The sequence below is a fragment of the Cotesia typhae genome, unplaced genomic scaffold (genome assembly GCF_013202065.1).
Source record: "Cotesia typhae breed Kobodo isofemale line unplaced genomic scaffold, CoteBio_Ctyphae contig_26, whole genome shotgun sequence".
Taxonomy (NCBI): domain Eukaryota; kingdom Metazoa; phylum Arthropoda; class Insecta; order Hymenoptera; family Braconidae; genus Cotesia; species Cotesia typhae.
Window position 1 is genome coordinate 1109254 of NW_027423732.1, and position 21955 is coordinate 1131208.

The 21955-nt window shown below is 26.7% G+C and overlaps 1 protein-coding gene and 1 non-coding gene across 2 annotated transcripts in view; one reads left to right on the forward strand and one right to left on the reverse strand.

Annotated features, from left to right (window-relative positions):
* LOC141525474 (uncharacterized) overlaps positions 1 to 21582 on the reverse strand; it is a 73546-nt gene extending 51964 nt beyond the window's left edge. The window contains exon 1 of the mRNA XM_074239988.1: positions 21427 to 21582. Coding sequence (XP_074096089.1) covers positions 21427 to 21582 — 156 coding nt within the window. The remainder of the gene's footprint in view (positions 1 to 21426) is intronic.
* Trnai-aau (transfer RNA isoleucine (anticodon AAU)) lies at positions 8314 to 8387 on the forward strand. The gene has a single exon. It is a non-coding gene; the product is annotated as a tRNA-Ile (tRNA).
* Positions 21583 to 21955: the final 373 nt, after the last annotated feature.

Consider the following 21955-nt stretch of genomic DNA (forward strand, 5'->3'; position numbering starts at 1 on the left):
ATTTTGTCGTTGTTTTTGTTGTTATTGTCGCTACTTTTTTTGTTTTCGTTCTGTTTGTTATTGTTTTTGTCGTTGTTATTGTTTTAATGCTTGTTTTTCTTATTATTTTTGTATTTGTTGTAGTTGTTCTTGTAGAGATTGTTTTTGTTCTTGTTGTTCTTGTTTTCGTTTTTGTTCTTGTTATTGTTTTTATTTATTTTTCTTATTCATGTTTTTGTTATTCTTGTTCTTTTTGTCATTGCTCTCGTTTTGATTCTTGTTGTTCTTGTTCTTGTTCTGGTTGTTCTTGTTCTTGTCCTTTCTGTTCTTGTTGTTATTGTTTTCCTTTTTGTTCATGTTCATGTTCTTGTTATTCTTGTTCTTGTTCTTTCTGTTCTTGTTGTTCTTGTTCTTGGTGTTCTTACTTTTATTCTTGTTCTTGGTCTTGTTAATATTGTTTTTGCTCCTGTAGTTGCTATATAATTTTCCCAAATCACATAAACAGATATAAATCATATATTTAAAAACATAAGTATACATAATCTTTCACACACATTTAAAATAAAAAAGTATACCTAATCTTTCACACACATTTAAAATAAAAAATACAACATTTTTTTCCCCTAATGAGATAGAAACTACTTAACTTCGTACGTGGCCAAGAGCCACCTCTTAACCCTCTCATATTTCTCAACCTCTAACCTATTACCCGCCAACACACACTCACACAGCCACCCATATCGATATAATAGTTATACCAGAGTTCAGTTATTAAATCAGAAGCCCAAAGCTAGGCTTCGCATGATATTCTCCTTTGGAAATTGACTTCGACGGCATCATATATTTTCCCTTCCCAAAACAAAATACCAGACAAAAATTTTTTTCTTCCACCTCTCTCGGGAATCGAACTCTGGACTCCACGTATCCGTTCCATCTTTTTTACTCACAAGCGTCGTAATTTTTTCTATTAACGAAACTCTGTTCCGAGAACATTAATAATTCATACTTTTACTATTCAGAGAGAATAATATTTAATATGTTATATTATATAAAATATTAAAATTTTTATTATTTATTCTGATGCTTAACATCGAAACGACTTTTGTTGAAGTAACAGTGAGTTAAATAGCGGCAATAAAAATAGCACTCGGTTTGTTTTAAATTCGCTTTTATGTGTGAGCACATCGTCTGCGTCTGGAAGTAGAGCGAATCAATAATAATAACTGTTATGTCAATAATAAAAATGAACGTTTTATTTTGTATGACCAGTAATTATCCCGTTTTATTAACTTTAATAATATATAGGTTTTTCTTATTTTTTACCAGACAAAAATCTTTTATGTCTTTTCCATCAACGATTTTCGCAAGACTATTCACATATATCTCGATGCTGTACTAATATGACACATAAAAAAAATAATTTTACGGATAAAAATCATATTGTTCATGATGGTAAATTTTATATAAAAAGATTACATTTTTTTATACAATCTCTATAATTTAGGAATTAAAAAAAAATTAATAGTTGAGAAAATATATAATATTCATTAATTAAAATAACAAAGTTTACGCTAGTATTCTGAAACAACTCGGCCGCGTAAAATATGTTAACTATTTTAATTAGGTAAACGCTCAAATTAATAGCTGATTTTTAATTATTAAAATAAAAATTTAAACATTCACAGAAATATTCTGAATTTTTATAATAAAAAAAAATAAGTCTGAGCTATCGGCTGTAACGTTAATTATTACAATTATATTTTTATTTTAATATATTTAATAAAAAAAGAACTATAGTTTACAAGTTAAAATTACAAAGACTTGTTTCAACTAATAAATTGACAAATAATTTTTTTGTTTAAACTGGTCTATATTTAAAAGCTATGCTTAATAAATTTTTACACACTGATAGAAGGATTTATTAACTATTAATAATTTAATTTATTTAAATATAATAATTTAATTTATTAATAGTTAAAAAATATTTATTAACAGTTAATAAATATTTTATTGAGTGTGAATTTGTCTCGCTTACAATGTCATATGATATGAAGATTGCTTATAAACAAAAATCATCTTAACTTACTTTAAAACATTGAACGAATTATGGATTTATTATTAGTGATCAAAAAAAAGTTTTTCAATTAAGTTTAAAAAATTATGTTAGACCTTTAAAAATTCACGTTACATCGAATGGAGTTAATGTTGTTTCTCATCGAGATTTAATTTAATTTAATTTAACAGATGTGTTACATTATTTGTATTTATTTATTAGAAAAATAAAGGTTTTAACCAAAAAAAAAAAAAAAAAAAAAAAAAAATTGTAATGTTTATAAATTATTTGCAATCATTATATTACATCATAAGAACGTTTATTGTAAAATACTAAATTCAATCACAGCTCGACAATTAATTTTTATATTTTTAAATATTAAAAACTTTAATTTATTAAGTGAATTGAATTATTATCATGTATTCCAGTTATAGAGTTATAAAAAGTGTCAAAAGAAAATTGCTATTTTTACTTTTTATCTTAAATAAATATTTGTTAACAGTTAACAAATATTTATTAACTATTAATAAATATTTATTAACAGTTAATAAATTCTACTTAATAAATACTTATTAACTGTTAATAAATATTTGTTAACTGTTAACAAATATATATTAACATTTAATAAATCGTATTTAATAAATAATTTATTAACTGTTGATAAATATTTATTAAATCCCATGATGTTAAAAAATCATTTATTAACAATTAATAAAGCTTATTAAATATTAACAAATCTTTCTATCAGCTTAATAAACAACGAAAAATTTGTTTAAAATTAAAGCGGCGGGAATTCAGCACAAATCATGATAATTCTCTGTACCTGACATTTGAAGATTCAGCACCTCGCGTTTGACTAATTTTGTTTAAGCACAAGTGCTTTTGTTCACTTGACACTCATGTAAATATAACGAGAGGAGCAGGGTGGGGGGAGGGAGGGAAATATCTGGCGAATTTACGGCGTACATATTACGGTACACATTATTATGAATGACTGTGCTGTACTCTTGCAGCTCGAGCATGTATAACAGAGTTAGGAAACAATATGTCTGACTAACAATAGTCTTTACTACTTCGAGTGTAATCACATTATATTTTAATTAAATCCTGCTGGTAAGTAATTATTTTGAATTTGGATACCGCTTGAGATATAACAGTCTTCCTTAACAAAAAAAAAAAAACGAAAAAAAAAATATAATTAATGTTTTTATCAATGTAAAGGTTCCAAACCAAAAACCCTTAATTATCAAAAAATGATGAATTACACAAAAACTCATCAATAATTCATTAAACTCTCTGATAGAAAGATTTGTTAATATTTAATAAGCTCTATTAACTGTTAATAAATGATTTTTTAACGTCATGGGATTTAATAAATATTTATCAACAGTTAATAAATTATTTATTAAATCCGATTTATTAAATGTTAATATATATTTGTTAATAATTAACAAATATTTATTAACAGTTAATAAGTATTTATTAAGTAGAATTTATTAACTGTTAATAAATATTTATTAATAGTTAATAAATATTTGTTAACTGTTAACAAATATTTATTTAAGATAAAAAGTAAAAATAGCAATTTTCTTTTGACACTTTTTATAACTCTATAACTGGAATACATGATAATAATTCAATTCACTTAATAAATTAAAGTTTTTAATATTTAAAAATATAAAAATTAATTGTCGAGCTGTGATTGAATTTAGTATTTTACAATAAACGTTATTATGATGTAATATAATGCTTGCAAATAATTTATAAACATTACAATTTTTTTTTTTTTTTTTTTTTTTGGTTAAAACCTTTATTTTTCTAATAAATAAATACAAATAATGTAACACATCTGTTAAATTAAATTAAATTAAATCTCGATGAGAAACAACATTAACTCCATTCGATATAACGTGAATTTTTAAAGGTCTAACATAATTTTTTAAACTTAATTGAAAAACTTTTTTTTGATCACTAATAATAAATCCATAATGTGTTCAATGTTTTAAAGTAGGTTAAGATGATTTTTGTTTATAAGCAATCTTCATATCATATGACATTGCAAGCGAGACAAATTCACACTCAATAAAATATTTATTAACTGTTAATAAATATTTGTTAACTATTAATAAATATTTATTAAATGTTAAAAAATATTTATTAAAATTTAATAAATTAAATTATTATATTTAAATAAATTTAATTATTAATACTTAATAAATCATTCTATCAATGCAGACTTATTTTTTTCTTTTTTTATTATAAAAATGCAGTATATAATTAAAAATTAATTGTTACGTCTTGAATATAACATTAAATCCCTAGTTTCTTTAAAAATTAAGTTCTTATCCTGCCTGATCAATATTTGATACTTTTTCCTTCTCCTCAGAAATACGTAGCAATTTGAAATCAGAAACAATATTTGCACAGAAAAAATCCATCGACAATTACTGTAATTAGAAGTGATCTAAAAAAAAATGTTTAATTAAACGAAGGATTTTTTTAACTCGAGAACTTTCCAAACAGTACCTATTAATTAATCTTATAATTAATTATGCTAATAACTATACAGATAATCTTTTGTGAAAACTAGTGTACTGAATAATGCACGTAACAGAGGATTAAACTTTACGCTGGGACAAAGTTACTCAACTGGAGCGTTTGAATCCATCTGTCTGTTCTCACCCTCAGAATCTCGAAAAATTTAAGACTTTAGGACTTTATAGATGTTTGGGAGGAAAAATTCTATAAAATAAAAAAAAAAATCTTTTTTTTTTACGTTGTGTAACATTTAATTTTTTAACAATTGAGCTCTTATCTCTGGTCAATATTTGGTTCTTTTACTCTGTTGTGAATTATTAAAAAAAAATGTGCGAATTGCTGAGTTATAGCGAAAGTTTTTTCAGCAAAAGTTTGTTTTATTCAATATTGAAGATTCGAGATTGTGAGAAACACCAATACCGAAAGTATTGATACAGTCTAGACGATAAATGTCCCTAGAATTTTATTTATCGCGAGCAATGTTCTGATAGTGTTGATATTAAGTTATAAAATAGGGAGCGTTTAACTCTACTTGGTTCCTTTATTTTTTTGTCGAAAGGGAAACGGGAGAAGGTGATTTATGCTTTTATTTATATATTTCGGGGCGATGAGATTACTAAGCCGTTTGTTTTATAATAATCCAATGGGTTGTATTATTTATTACAAGACAACATCTGAATCATTCATAATCGGATTTTGTACTTCTTTTTCTTGGGAAATGAAATATTGGGTACGAAGTTTCGAAAACTACACGAGAAAATTTCAATTTTTTTGTTTTTTTTTTTCAACTTTGGAAGTAAAAAAAATTTTTTTTTAAATCTTTGGCTACAGGAGCTGAAAGCTGAATCATTAAGGATAAAAAATATCCATCTCACTTAATTTTAATCCTTGAATCTTTATTTATTTTCAGTGCCCGAAATCAAGAAGTAAAAATCAAAAAATTCTGTTTTTAATTTTTGAGGCTCAAAAAAAATTACAAAAAATTTTTTTTTCATGTCTTTGGCTAAAGGATCTAAAAATAGGCTTCTTAAGCTTCAAATTCATGTATCATAATTAATTTTTATTTTAAAATTAACCTCAATTTTCAGCGCCCTTAATTAGAAAGAAAAATTCAAAAAATTCTATTTTTAATTTTTGAGGCTCAAAAAAAATTACAAAAAATTTTTTTTTCATGTCTTCGGCTGTAGGATCTTAAAAAAGACTTTTTAAGCTTCAAATTCATGTATCATACTTAATTTTTATTTAAGAATTTTCCTTAATTTTCAGCGCCTCTAAATAGAAAGAAAAATTCAAAAAATTCTGTTTTTAATTTTTGAGGTTCAAAAAAACATTTTAAAAATGTTTTTTTCATGTCTTCGGCTATAGGAGCTGAAAGCTGAGTCTTTAAGATTAAAAATGATGTATCATACTTAATTTTTACCTCAAAATTTTCCTTAATTTTCAGCGCCCTCAATTAGAAACAAAAATTAATAAATCCTGTTTTTAACTTTTAGAGCTCAAAAAATTTTTTTTTAATGTCTTCGGCTACATTATCTCATTCTAGGATCTCTCAGTTTCAAAACTATGCAACACATATAATTGTTAGCTCAACTTTCAGCGCCCTCAACAAAGAACTCAAACAAACTTCCAAACATTCCCTAAGGATCAATGAATACTGAATTGAGTAAGAATAAACAAACTCTTCCCCCTGAAAAAATATCCAGAAAGCAAACAAAAACAGCATCAGTTCCTTTTAAAAGATTGAAAAGTACTCTGCGGTAAGAAAAGTACCGCGTATAACAAATAAAAACAAAGCTTCTGTTAACAAAACTGATTGTTTTTCGACTTAAAATTGATACAGATAAAGCAAACGCCGACTTTCAACCGCAGAGCAAGAGTCTTCCATTTGTGTTATTTTTTCCGAACCTGAAACCCGCAAAAAAGCTCTTTCATCAGACTTATTTTTCATTTTAGACTCAATCACCGTATTTTACTTTTAATTCAACACTTTGCCCAAACTTTTGTTATTATCCGCGCGGTCGTATACTTAATTATTTTCATTATAAAACTTTAAAATAAAAAAAAATCAATGGAATACAATTAAAAACAAATTTTTTTTTGTTTTTCATAGAAATTAAAGTTTTAAATTGTCATGTAGCCTTACTTTGAATTTAGATAAAAAAAAAACTTCTCGTCTAATGTCATGAGAAGAAAAAAATCTGTTAATTGCAAAAAAAATTTTTTTCGTGGTTATAAAAAATTTTTTTTGGATAATACTACAGTAACCATTTTTAATGAAAGTATAGGAACCATTCCTACAATGGGAACCATTCCTACACATTTAAGAGAACCTTCCTATAATATATAGGGGAACTATTGCTGTAATAGCGAGAGAACCATTCCTAAACTATTATAGCATCAAATTTCTATAATACTATAAGAACCATTCCTATAAAAATACGGGAACCATTGCTACACTGTTATAGAGAACATTCTTGAACGATATGGGAACCATTCCTAGAATATAATGGGAATCATTCTTATAGTATATGGGAACCATTACTACACTATTATGGGAACCATTCCTAGAGTATAATGGGAACCATTCCTATAGTATGCGGGAACAAATCCTACACTATTATGGGAACCATTCCTATACAATTATAGGAACCATTCCTACAATATATATATATATATATATATATATATATATATATATATATATATATATATATATATATATATATATATATATATATATATGGGAACCATTCCTATACTATTATAGGAACCATTCCTACACTATACTTATAGGGACCATTCCTACACTATTATGGAAATCATCTCATACCATTTAGAGACACCATAGCTATGATAATATGAGAACCATACCTAAACTATTATAGGATTCATTCCTATAATACTTTAAGAACCATTCCTATGAAAATACGAGAACCATTCCTATAAGTTATAAAGAACATTCTTAAACAATATAGGGAACCATCCCTATAGTATACTTGTAGGAACCATTCCTACACTATAATTATAGGAACCATTCTTATACTATTATAGGAACCATTCCTACACTATACTTGTAGGAACCATTCCTGTACTATTATAGGAACCATTCCTACACTATACTTATAGGGACCATTCCTACACTATTATGGAAATCATCTCATACCATTTAGAGACACCATAGCTATGATAATATGAGAACCATACCTAAACTATTATAGGATTCATTCCTATAATACTTTAAGAACCATTCCTATGAAAATACGAGAACCATTCCTATAAGTTATAAAGAACATTCTTAAACAATATAGGGAACCATCCCTATAGTATACTTGTAGGAACCATTCCTACACTATAATTATAGGAACCATTCTTATACTATTATAGGAACCATTCCTACACTATACTTGTAGGAACCATTCCTATACTATTATAGGAACCATTCCTATACTATTATAGTAACTATTCCTATAATATTATAGGAGCAATTCCTATACTTTCTCATGAACTATTCTTATAGTTGTATAAGACTGTTTCCTATACTATCATAGGAACCATTCCTATAATAAACCAATGATTCCTATAACATTACAAGAACCAAGAACCATTCATATATCTTACAGAAAAAATTCCTACAATTTTTTTTTTCGTATTTTTCATATATATTACACACATTTAGTACACTATACTCTACAGTAAAATTCCTACCTACAAATACTTCACGCTACGCACAACTCTCTATCAAGGGCTCCATAGCTCAGCTGGTTAGAGCGTCGTGCTAATAACGCGAAGGTCGAGGGTTCGATCCCCCCTGGAGCCATTATTTTTTTTTTTTTTATTTATTTATTTATTTTATAATTACTAATCTAATTTTTATTTATTTTTTAATATTTAAAAATTTGAACAATAACCCTTAATAATACAGCGCCGTAGTATTTACTTTATATGTTAGACTATATGATCAATTACTTAGTGCTTAATACTTTATTGCAAGGTAAATAAAATACCGGAGAAAATTTAGTTTGAGATCCATTACTTCCACAAAAGAAAGCCCGAAGAAATATTAGAAGCAAAAAATGGCTGTAGTGGACGGAAAAAGAAGAGAAGAACAAGAACTGGTACAGTTGTCGGATACTCAAGGAAAAAGTTGTCAATACCAGAAGACTTTTTAGACAAGATCAGGGAGGAAAAAATAAAACAGACTAGACAAAAAATCTTTATAGAAATAAATATAAAAAAAAAAAAAAGAAAAGTTGAAAAATAAGTAAATAAGATCGGATACACGAGGTCAAATCCATCCTATGTCTAGTGTGTTATATATGATCCTTTGTTCGGAGAAAGAAAAAATACGAAATAAAATTGATAAAAAAGTTTTGATGGTATTGCTTGTTCCATTGATCGTTAAAAGTGTACTAACTTTTTTTTTTTTAGATATAGAATAATAGTAAGATAATTTCGAATTAAAAGATTTTTAGAAAATTGAGATTTATTGTAAAAATCGGTTTATTCAATTTAAGAAGGTCCTTTCGCTCCAGTTGAGTCACAAAAAGTGTAGATAAATTAAAATAATAACCGATAAAAATTTGTAAAATTAAAAAATAAATAGTACATTGATAGAGGGATTTTTTAATATTTAATAAGCTTTATTAACTGTTAATAAATGATTTTTTAACATCATGGGATTTAATAAATATTTATCAACAGTTAATAAATTATTTATTAAATGTTAATATATATTTGTTAACAGTTAACAAATATTTATTAACAGTTAATAAGTATTTATTAAGTAGAATTTATTAACTGTTAATAAATATTTATTAATAGTTAATAAATATTTGTTAACTGTTAACAAATATTTATTTAAGATAAAAAGTAAAAATAGCAATTTTCTTTTGACACTTTTTATAACTCTATAACTGGAATACATGATAATAATTCAATTCACTTAATAAATTAAAGTTTTTAATATTTAAAAATATAAAAATTAATTGTCGAGCTGTGATTGAATTTAGTATTTTACAATAAACGTTCTTATGATGTAATATAATGATTGCAAATAATTTATAAACATTACAATTTTTTTTTTTTTTTTTTTTTGGTTAAAACCTTTATTTTTCTAATAAATAAATACAAATAATGTAACACATCTGTTAAATTAAATTAAATTAAATCTCGATGAGAAACAACATTAACTCCATTCGATGTAACGTGAATTTTTAAAGGTCTAACATAATTTTTTAAACTTAATTGAAAAACTTTTTTTCGATCACTAATAATAAATCCATAATTCGTTAAATGTTTTAAAGTAAGTTAAGATGATTTTTGTTTATAAGCAATCTTCATATCATATGACATTGCAAGCGAGACAAATTCACACTCAATAAAATATTTATTAACTGTTAATAATTATTTGTTAACTATTAATAAATATTTATTAAATATTAATAAATGTACCTTTCTCCCAAATAAATATTTATTAAATGTTAAAAAATATTTATTAAAATTTAATAAATTAAATTGTTATCTTTAAATAAATTAAATTATTAATAGTTAATAAATCCTTCTATCAGACTATTAGACAAATATTAATTTTATGTATAATCTAATATTTTTTATTAAATATTGATGGCAAAAGGACTTCCTTAAAATAAAATGTTTTTTAAAAAATACTCGTTAATTATCGTATCGGTAAAAAAAGTTTACTCTACAGCTTAACTTTTTTTTGTAAGCTGCTTTGGAAATTTTAATATCACTTAATACTCTTACGAGTTGTGAGTCAAAAGAATAAAAATAAGTAATTTTTTTTTTTAATAAAAAAAAATTATTGGGGATATTTGATTTATGATTTTTTTTCATGTTATATTCATACCAGTTTTTCAAAAAAAAAAAAAAAAAAAAAAAAAAAACGTGACCGAGATTCGAACCCGGAAAGTCTAGTTCAATATTACTAATATTAATTTGGGTATGTATGACCTTGAGAAAGTTTACAATAGATTATCTCGGAAAGTATCGGAGTTACGAAAAAAGTGAAAGAAACCTTTTTTATAGGAAATTTAATTTTCTACAAGTTTTATTTGAAACATTTTTTCGTATCTTGAATATTTCACCCAGAAATTTAACATAATCTTTCAAGTCTCTTTTTTTTTCAAAAGAAGAAATTTAACATTTTTAACCCTCTGTCACTCGACCTAAAAAAGAGCCCCAAAAAAACTCATTTAAATAATACCGGTCTTTATTATTTAAATTTTTTTGTACTCTGCGGTTATGAGTGGTGAAGATAGATAATATTCTGAAGTGCGCGATCAATTCAGACATCCTGTTTTTATTCCCTCTTAGTCTTCTAGAGTTCAAGGGAATACCTAAGGGATATCATTCGTCGCGTAACTTACTGAGGGTTCATTCTGTCTTTATATACACACATATATATATAGATATATATAAAGAGAAATGAGAGAAGATTGAAGAGTATGCTTACAAATTACCTTATTATTTGCGCAATGCACCCAACTTGTTCGCCTTCATTCCCATATTTGTCACATGTGTCCTAGGGCATATCACGTTATATTGATTGCATCGGTATATTTTATTAAAAATAGTCATATTTACATCTTATGAATTTCTTTGCGTAAAAATAAAATTTCTTTGAAACTTGAAATAATTTTTTTTTTTTGAAATTAAATTTAACTCAGATATTGGAGATACGAAAAAATGCTTGTTACAAAACTAGTAGGGAATTAAATTTTCTACAAAAAAAATTTTCTTTGCTTTTTGAATAAATCCGATAGTTTCCGAGATAATCCAATTCAACGTTTGCAAAGACTAATAATTACAAGTTTCTAGTGGTAACAAACTGGACTCGAATTGCCAACTCAAGTATTGAAGTTACGAAAAAATGTTTCAAACAAATCTTGTAGGAAATTAAATTTCCTTCAAAAAAGGTATCTTTTATTTTTTTTGTGACTTTATAAGTTACGGAGATAATCTACTTTAAAGTTCACGTGAACTAATAACAAATCTTATTAAAAGTGATTTTGGGTTTTACTAAAATTATCGGCTAAAATATCAAAATTTCAAAAAAATAGTTGAAATAAATCTTGTAGAGAATTAAATTTTCTTTAAAAAAGATTTCTTTTATTTTTTTCGTAACTCCGATACTTTCCGAGATAATCTACTTTAAACTTTCTCAAGGTCACTAACTCCCATATTAATATTAGTAATATTGAACTAGACTTGCCGGGTTCGAATCTCGGTCACAGTTTTTTTTTTTTTTTTTTTTTTTTTTTTTTTTTATATAGAATAGTAGTTCTAAAGAAAATTCAATGAGATTATTGATACAAATTAATGGTGTGCATTTAACAAATGAAATTTGTCTGAAGATGAAGCTGTTAAAATAGTATCGATAACTAATAATAATAATAACGGTAGTAATAGCGTGTATCACTTTGGTTTATTTACTTTGTGTGGTATGTGGTTGGCAACTGTGTGTGTAAATGACCGTGTGTGTAAAGCATAGTGAAAGGGAAGAGGGGGAAAGGTTGAAGTGTGTCTAGTGAAGATAGAAGGGCGGCTAGATGTGTATTGAACTCAATTGCAGCCGAGAGTGGTTATGATCGTGGTATGGGGTAGAGAAAGTGCATCATGTAGAAATAATAATAATAATAATAATAATTGTTAAATTTAATGATCCTTTACTTAAAAAAAAAATTATATCAAGTCCTAAGGACTCTAAACGATAATTAAATCCAACAATGTGTTTCATTAAACGTAATTTTATTTTTAAAAGTACTCTTGTTAGGAAACTCACGCGGGTATCGTGAATAGCAATCAGATCGATTCCAATTATGTCCGACACGCCTATTTGTGCACTCTTTCACCTTTTATTTCCTTTTCTGCGTCTGCTCTGACAATCCGGATCCCCGACGAGCGGATTTGCAAAAAGCTTTTGAAAGCTTAAAATTGTGTTGTCATTGACAAAGGAGGGTTCACACTCACGGACCTATTTTATTTACGAATTCATTACTGCTACTATTTTTTAGTCAACAAATACTATTAAGCGTTAAAAGAGTCATTATTTATATTACTAAGTTTGCAGAAAAAAATACTGAAATTCTCTTTATTAATTTTTAAAGCTCAATAAAAATTGCAAAAAAATTTTTTTTCATGTCTTCGGCTGTAGGATCTTTAACTAGACCCTTCAAGCTTCAAAACTCCGTATCACACTTAATTTTTGCCCCAACATTTCTCTTAATTTTCAGCGCCCCCAATTGGAAGTAAAAATAAAAAAAAAAATTTTTTTCTTCTTTTAAAGTCCAAAAAAATATTTTCTAAAATTTTTTTCCATGTCTTCGGCTATGGAATCTTAAAGTAGAGGTTCTAAGCTTCAAAATGATGCATCATACTTAATTTTTACCTCTAAATTTTATTCAATTTTCAGCGCCTCTAAATAGAAGAGAAAATCAAAAAATTATGTTTTTAATATTTGAGGCTCAAAAAAAATTACAAAAAAATTTTTTTCTATGTCTTCGGCTATGGGATCTTAAAGTAGAGATTCTTAGCTTCAACATTGTATATCATACTTTATTTTTACCTCTAAATTTTCTTCAATTTTCAGCGCCTCCAATTATGAGAAAAAATCAATAAATTTTTTGTTTAACTTTTCTAGTCAAAAAAATAAAAAAAAAAATGTTTTTATGTCTGCGGCTATGGGATCTTCATCTAGGGTTCTTAAGCTTCAAAACAACGTATCACACTTAATTTTCCTTTCAATATTTTTCTTAATTTTGAGCGTCTCTAAATAGAAGACAAAATCAAAAAATTATATTTTTAATTTTTGAGGCTCAAAAAAAATTACAAAAAAATTTTTTTTCATGTCTTCGGCTATAGGATTTTAATCTAGGGTTCTTAAGCTTTAAAATCATGTATCATACTTAATATTAACTCTAAAATGACCCTAAATTTTCAGCGCCCTCAAACAAAAAACCTCGGCTAAAAAAATATATCCCAACAATTTTCGCCCCAAAAATCTTGTACATAAAATTTTCCACTCTGCACAACAATACACCCCTTCTCCAAAAAGATACTACTCTTGTCAGCAGTGACAACATTGAAAGCAAGACTTATTGGATGCACTTTTCTCTCAAGGCGTCATTATTCGTGATACTTGATGTGCACAGAAGCGCATTTACAAGATGAGTATTCATAGATCTTTCTCTCCACATCCATCCAGGTTACGTTACATATTATCCATTATACATTGCTTCACATATATGCATCCCAATATAGAATCCACCGACACATCCCACCAGTCATTTGAATGATCACAATAGACCGTGATATTGAAACTCTTGTTATGTGTGAATATACAGTGAACCCGGGAAATGTTTGGCAGCGGGTAATCGACCGTTCGCTATCACAACCGTCACACTTGGACGTACATCAAAACAACCTATATTTTTATCTGTTTAATTCAACCAGAACAAATCGACATATATATATTTAGATTTTTTTTTTATGAATAAAAGGGTCGGATGAAATTTATCGTTCCCGTCTAGACGATGATTTTGCAGGAATTATTTTAAAGATTTTTTGATATTCTGCTCTTTGAAATAAAAAAAAAAAAAATATTGAACGGGCAGGATAAAAATTGAATAAAAAAAAAATTGTTTTAGCTCATAAACCCTTCCAATAAATTTACAAATAATTTTATTTTGTCTAAACTGCTCTATATTTAGAACCTTCGCCCTAATACAATGATATAATTACTACCTGTGATGATTGAATGATTTTTCAGTGCAGTTGCATGTCTAAATAATTGATAGTTTTCGTGATTGCACTTCCCGGCTAAAAATCTGTCATGTATGGATTAATTTTATTATAAGTATTTTTTTTTTCGATGAGTGAAGCTCTAATTAAGAGAGTTTGATGGGTTTTTTTGTAATTCATCATTTTTTGATCATCGAGTTCGGATATAACGTTCGGAGTAAAGAGTTCGGATTAAAACGTTCGGAGCGTAAATTTTTTATCACTAAGGGTTTTTGAATGAGGGCGCTGGAAATTAAGAGAAATATTGGGGTAATTATTAATTGTTGTACATGGTTTTAAAGCTTGAAAAGTCTATTTTGAGATCCCACAGCCGAAGACATAGAAAATAATTTTTTTGTATTTTTTTTTTTGAGACTCAAAAATTAAAAACATAATTTTTTAATTTTGTCTTATATTTAGAGGCGCTGAAAATTAAGAAAAATATTGAAAGGAATATTAAGTGTGATACGTTGTTTTGAAGCTTAAGGACCCTAGATAAAGATCCTATAGCCGAAGACATAAAAAAAATTTTTTTTTAATTTTTTTGACTAGAAAAAGTTAAACAAAAATTTTATTGATTTTTTCTTATAATTGGAGGCGCTGAAAATTGAAGAAAATTTAGAGGTAAAAATAAAGTATGATACACAATTTCGAAGCTAAGAACCTCTACTTTAAGATCCCATAGCCGAAGACATAGAAAAAAATTTTTTTGTAATTTTTTTTGAGCCTCAAATATTGAAAACATAATTTTTTGATTTTGTCTTCTATTTAGAGGCGCTGAAAATTGAATAAAATTTAGAGGTAAAAATTAAGTATGATGCATAATTTTGAAGCTTAGAACCTCTACTTTAAGATTCCATAGCCGAAGATATAGAAAAAAATTTTTGAAAATATTTTTTTGGACTTTAAAAGAAGAAAAAAAATTTTTTTTTTATTTTTACTTCCAATTGGGGGCGCTGAAAACTAAGAGAAATATTGGGGCAAAAATTAAGTGTGATACAGAGTTTTGAAGCTTGAAGAGTCTAGTTAAAGATCCTACAGCCGAAGACATGAAAAAAAATTTTTTCTCTCTTTTTTTGGACTCCAAAGTCAAAAATGGTCGTTTTTCATGACAACCTCCTATATTTTTTATTTATTTCACCAAGTTAGTGCCTAAAAAACGACAAACAAGTAATGAATCATGGGAAGCAGAAAAAAATTATATAAATGACGGAGACGATAAAGCAAATAAAATAAAAGACTTGATCTTTTAAAGAGATACATTGACGGGAATCGGTGATGAGGAGTTAAAAAGAAAAGCTGGAAATAGGATTGCTCGGACTAGAAATACTAGTACAAATAATGAATAGGCCGATATGAGCCAGAGAGACTTGGTGAGAACGAAGGTGAGAGTGAGGGTGTACAGAGAGGGATGAGTAGGGTAGAAGAGCATGCGGGTGGTTTAAGAAAAATCGATGACTGTTACTATTACGATTTAGTTAAGCTCCAGAGGATTTCACTCGAGACCTCGGATTACATTCTCCTCTTTCATTGGTACTCTCTGGAATTTAACTAGACTCTGGATATCCAATTATATCTATTACGTATTTTTCTTATTATCTATATACGCGGAATCTTCGAAAATAATTAGGACGATATCTATTCAATCACTGCTTACGGTAATTGAAAATGGTCAAGTTTTTACGGAACCAGGAATCGAATTTTTCGGTCGAATTAATTTTTTTTTTTTTTTTTTTTTATTTAAAAAATAATTAAAAATTGGTTTTTTTATACTAGAAATTTTAGTAGACATAAAAATAATAAAAAAAAAAAAAAAACTTGACCGAGATTCGAACCCAGTTAGTCCAGTCCAATATTAATAACAATAATTCAATAATAATTAATCTTGGTGAACTTTAAAATGGATTATCTCCGAAACTATTCGATTTATGAAAAAAATAAAAGAAACCTTTTTTGTAGAAAATTTAATTTTCTATAACTTTTGTTCCAAACATTTTTTTCTAACTTCAAAATTTAAGCTAAAAATTCGAAGTTGAAGTTTTAAAGAGCTAATTCACAAAAATTTCAATGATTTAGACATTTATAATCCGATTTGTTTAAAAAAAAATTATTTTAATAAAAAAAAAAATGTTTAATGAGTTGTCGGAAGTTGAAGAAGTTTAATTAACAGTTTAGTAAATAATCCCGGGATATTAACTATAATTAGATACATAAATTAAAGTAATGAAGGCGGATCAAAACTTAAGTGACACGCGAATAATATATATATTATAAATTAAAATACATGATTTTAGATGTAATGTTTAGAGAAAATGAGTGCTCATGTTGCATCTGAGGACTTAAATTAATTTTGAAACTTTATTAACGTGTTGGGAATATTATAAATATTAATAATTATAGCTGTATTAGTAGTTATGATAATAATGATAATTATTATGATTATCCGACATGCAAAGCGGAATATTTGATATCAATTGAAAATTCAAGTTTAATTTAATATGTCAAGTTGTGTCGCTCAAGTTTTCGATTACTTGAATTTAAATTGAGGATAATTTAACGGAGAAGTTGGGAATGTAATAAGAAAATTTATAGAGATATAGAATATTAAAAATTTTAATAATAATAATGATAAAGTCAATAAGATAAAAATCAATTAAAATAATATATAAAAAAAATTTTAATTGTATATAATTGTATAAATTTTAGTAAAATTATCTAAAGTTGTATAAAATTATATAAATTCATGTAAAATTGTATAAAATTATATGAATTATAATAAAATGATTCGAAGTTGTATGAAATTATATGACATTGTGTTAAGTTATATGAAGCTATGTAAAAATTATAAGAAATTCTAAAAAATTATATGAATTTATGTAAAATAATTTGAAGTTGTGTGAAATTATACACAGTTGTATAAAATTATATACAATTTTGTAAAATTGTATAAAAAAATTTTTAATTGTATAAATTTTAGTAAAATTATCTAAAGTTGTATAAAATTATATGAATTCATGTAAAATTGTATAAAATTATATGGATTTATAAAGTTGTATAAAATTATATGAAATTAAATTAAATTTTGTAAGATTGTGTTTATAAATATATATCTCCATAAATACAAAAGCGGGGATAATGCACTGGATTACCATTGATTAATCGGATAATTGATTGAATTTTTATGTTTGAATACCACCGGTTTATTTTTGGCACCGGAGCAGCGACCCTCTGCTCGGTCGCATTATATTTCGGCATTAGTAGATTAATTATGTAATTGGGAATTGTTAATTATTAATTGTCTACTCTCCGTATCCGGGAGCTAGTTCCAAATATCGATTCTGCTGATTAAGTAATTGCTTTTCCTAATAAATTTATTTATTCAACCATGGACAACTTTGTATCCGCGCTGCCACCCAGAATCCAATTAGCGAAAAAATAATTCCATTTTCCCCGGTTATCCTTTCCTCAATTCGTCTCATATTAATTCTATTTTCCTTATATCGACGTAGTTTTTCAAGCTTCACAGCTGCCGAGATTTTACACTATTAAATCTGAATATTTTAACAAGTAATTTATTCAGAAGCGCTTATTAAAATAAAAATAACAGTTACCAAGATTTATTTCGAGGAAAAAATAACGTCACTTTTTTTACCGCTGCATCCACCATTATTTTCCGTAAAGTTTGCTCCACTGCCAAGGAATATTAAGTTACTCTATATTTATTAAATTCAAGCTCGAGACCTCCCTGCCAACCGTTCACTTTCGATCCCACGGAAAATAAATAGACTTTCAGATTTTTATAAATGTTTGCTTTTAATATTTCTAGGCTCTATTAGATTTAGAAGGATGTTCATGGATAAACTGATCTATCTCTCAATAAATTTACTTTATTTTAAAGTGAAAAAATTCACATGTTTAGAAATTTAATTTAAAAATTTTCCCGCTCGACTATTTTTATTTCTTTTAAAAAATAAAAAAAACCCGACCCAGGATTCGAACCCTGTCCTTCCACGTACAAGTTTAACAACTTTAACTCTTCGCTGAAGCAAATGTTACATGGGTCATTGGATCAAAAAAATTTTTTTTAATTTCACCTCTAGAAATTCTTCTTAATGCTCTAAGATAAGAATTTTCCGGAAAAATAATTTTTCTTCCATTAAAATCGAAGAAAATTGATCAGTATAAATTTTGTAATTCAAAATATTGTTCTGTACAATTTTATCGTATCTTCTTAAAATAAAAAAAAAAAACATTCCCAGCTCGGATTCGAACCCTGACTTTCCGGGTATAACTTTAGCAACTTTCACTCTTCGCTAAAGCAAAGTTTGTGTGGGTCAACAGATCGAAAAAATTTTTTTTTCTAAATTTTCTATCGACTCCATAGATCCATCTAAATAAAGAAATTTCAACCCAACAATTTATTTTTCCGCTAAAATAATTCATAAAAACATCAAGACTAGGTCACGATCGGATCGTGACAGCATTGTTTGAAATTAAGCTTTTTGAATAAAAAAAAATCAACAATGACGATAGATTTTTTTTTTTGTAATTGATACGTGTCAATAACTCTGATGTATAAATACGCGATATCACGTGTGAAAGTTAGATTACAAATAAAATTTATCGCGCTTTCTCACCCGAGTGAAAAAATAAATAAATATACTTTTGTATTTATAATACATTTCGCTTTTTTCTGTAGACTCGATCAAGTGTATTTGATTTTTATTTTTACAGAACTGTATTTTCTAAAAAAAAATTTTTTTTCTCTAAAGATCTTAAGTTTACTCGAAACCAAATCAGATTTTGCATGCATTAATTTTCTAATTCGTTTAAATAATATATGTTAAATAAAGCTGAGTGTACCCAAGTTGTCTAAAATCCTCTGGGATGCATCGCTGCTTAAGAGATGATGTTTGTTGCGTGACCTAGTACTATCTTAATTATCCTTGACGGTATCCTTGAGTTCTCGTGGTAACTCGATATCAAATTTTATTAACCAAAACTGGTTAATTATTTAATTATACTTTTACTAGAATATTCTCTTTACAACCCTATTATCGTAAATTTTTTGTTATTTCTAGCTTAAAGTTTTTAAAAAAATTTTTTACTGTCTTTTTTGCAATTTTTATTTAAAAAAAAAAAAAAAAACCAAGCCAAGATTCGAACCCTGTCCTTTCACGTACAAGTTTGATGATTTTTACTCATCGCCAAAGCAAAAGTAGTCTGGGTTAACGGATCAAAAAAATTTTTTTAGATTTAGTTTCTTAAAATTATTCTTAATGCTTTAAGCCAAGAATTTTTTGAAAAACAATTTTTTATCATTTTTAAAAATCGGAGAAAAATATAAAATAAATAAAAGTATCTTGGACCCTTAATTATTATTAAAAAAAAAAAAAAAAAAAAACCGAGTCAGGATTTGAACCCTGTCCGTCCACGTACAAGTTTAATGACTTTTACTCGTCGCCAAAGCAAAAGTGGTCTGGGTCAACGGATCAAAATAATTTTTTTTTCTCCGGATTCTAAAAATTTTTTGTGACATTTTAGGCCAAAAATTTATTGAAAAAAATTATTTTTAAACTGAAAAAAAATGTTAAATTTATTAACTAAATAAAAATACAAACCACTTGTTTATTTTGCATTTTCTACGATTTCGTGCCCTCGGTGTAAGTTGGATCATCCAGATTTTTAGCTGCGTCCGTGATAAATATTTTTTTGTTTTTAAGTAATTTAGTTAAAATTTCCAAAAATAACTTTCCTACAGACAAGTGATCAACAAACTACAAGCGACTATTTAGTTAATAAATTCAAATACTCAAACACCAAAAATTGCACTTAATAATGGTCGAATTGAAAAAATAAAATTTTAATTATTGTTTGAAGAAAATAAAAAAAAATTAGCGACCATGATTCAGTACAATGTTTAATTAACAGAAGGAAAATAGAAAAAAAACCAAAAAGAATTTCTACTCATAGAAGAACAGCAAGATAGAAGATACGATAAAATACATGTGGTACAAATAAGAAGATCACAGCAAAAAATTGTGCAAAAAAGCTGACTCGTTAATTTCGAGGGCTGATTAAAATTTTATAATTTTATCAGTAAAATTTTTTAATAAAAAATCAATGAGCCGTATTGAAGCTTGAAAACCGACATCAATAGAAAACTACCCGGTGAAAACCAGATACAGAAATAAAAATTATTTCCGGTAAATGTCAGTGTCAATAATAGCGTACGTGCCGCAAATCAGTGTCTTTCCATTTTCATCTATAAATATATGTGATATACGAATATATCAATCAATGTGAATAAATATAAAATACAACAGTGACAGTTATCTACTTAGATAAAAGTCAAAAATAAAAGCCTAAGTAGGTTTCAAATATTTTTAACATGATATCAAGTTTAACTTGAAGTACATGCTAAATTTATCAATTACAATTAATCAATAAATAGAGATTTTAATTTTATCAGATATTGTGAGAAGCTGCAGATATCAAAAACTAGATAGCTCACTCGTTTGTGTTTTTGTAATATTTTGATTTTTTTATACATATGTGATCATATATGATGCATATATATATATATATATATCATATGTGATTATATTGATGCCATATGTGTCCCATGTACGTCCCATTTATGCCATATATGCCCCATATATACCATATATTCATCATGTATGCCATATATTCCCCATATATGCCATATATATGACATACATTTCCCATATATGCCATTTATATGGCCATATATGCCATATATTTGCCATAAATGCCATATATTTGCCATATATGGGCACATATGGAATGTATGTGCCATATAAGCCATATATGGTCACATAAGCGTCATATATGGTCACATATGTAATGTATGTGTCATATATTGTTACGTGAGTGACAAAAAAACTTCTCATACGCCATTCCGTAAAAAAAAAAAAAAAAAAATAAAATAAAAAAAAAAAAAAAAAAGAAATGTCAATAAATTTTAACTAGAACACGGATTATTTCCCTGAGAGTGAACTACCTTTATAAGATAAACCAAAATAGATTACACATACCTTTAAGCCCGATAGTAGTGCTGCAGGATCAGACGGTGTCCTGGCAGTTGAACTTTGATGCGTAGTAGCACCGTAACTAAGTTGATGCTGATAATTACACAGGATCTTTTTGTGAGCACTAGCTTGGGCTCTATAAGCCGACACTGATAACTTCATTTCTTTTTTATTATTTTATCGTCATGGGGTCTGGTACCCAATCGACTACGCACTCATTGCCCACGTCAATCATCATTTTTTCTCCCAATTATTTTTTTTCTCTTTTTTATACTTTAGCTAAATTAAACAATTTTATTTTATTGGCGAGCGCCAATAAATTGTATTTATGCCACACCATTGATTTCAATTAATTCTTTTTATTTTTTGTCACTTTTTTATCACACACTTTTTTTTTATTTTTCTAAAAAATCACATTATTATTCACTATCAATTTTTTAGAATGAAAAAATTGATTATTTAAAAAAAAAAAAAAAAACTTTGACCGAGATTCGAACCCAAAACCTTCCGAATGAATATTATTTGTAACAAATCA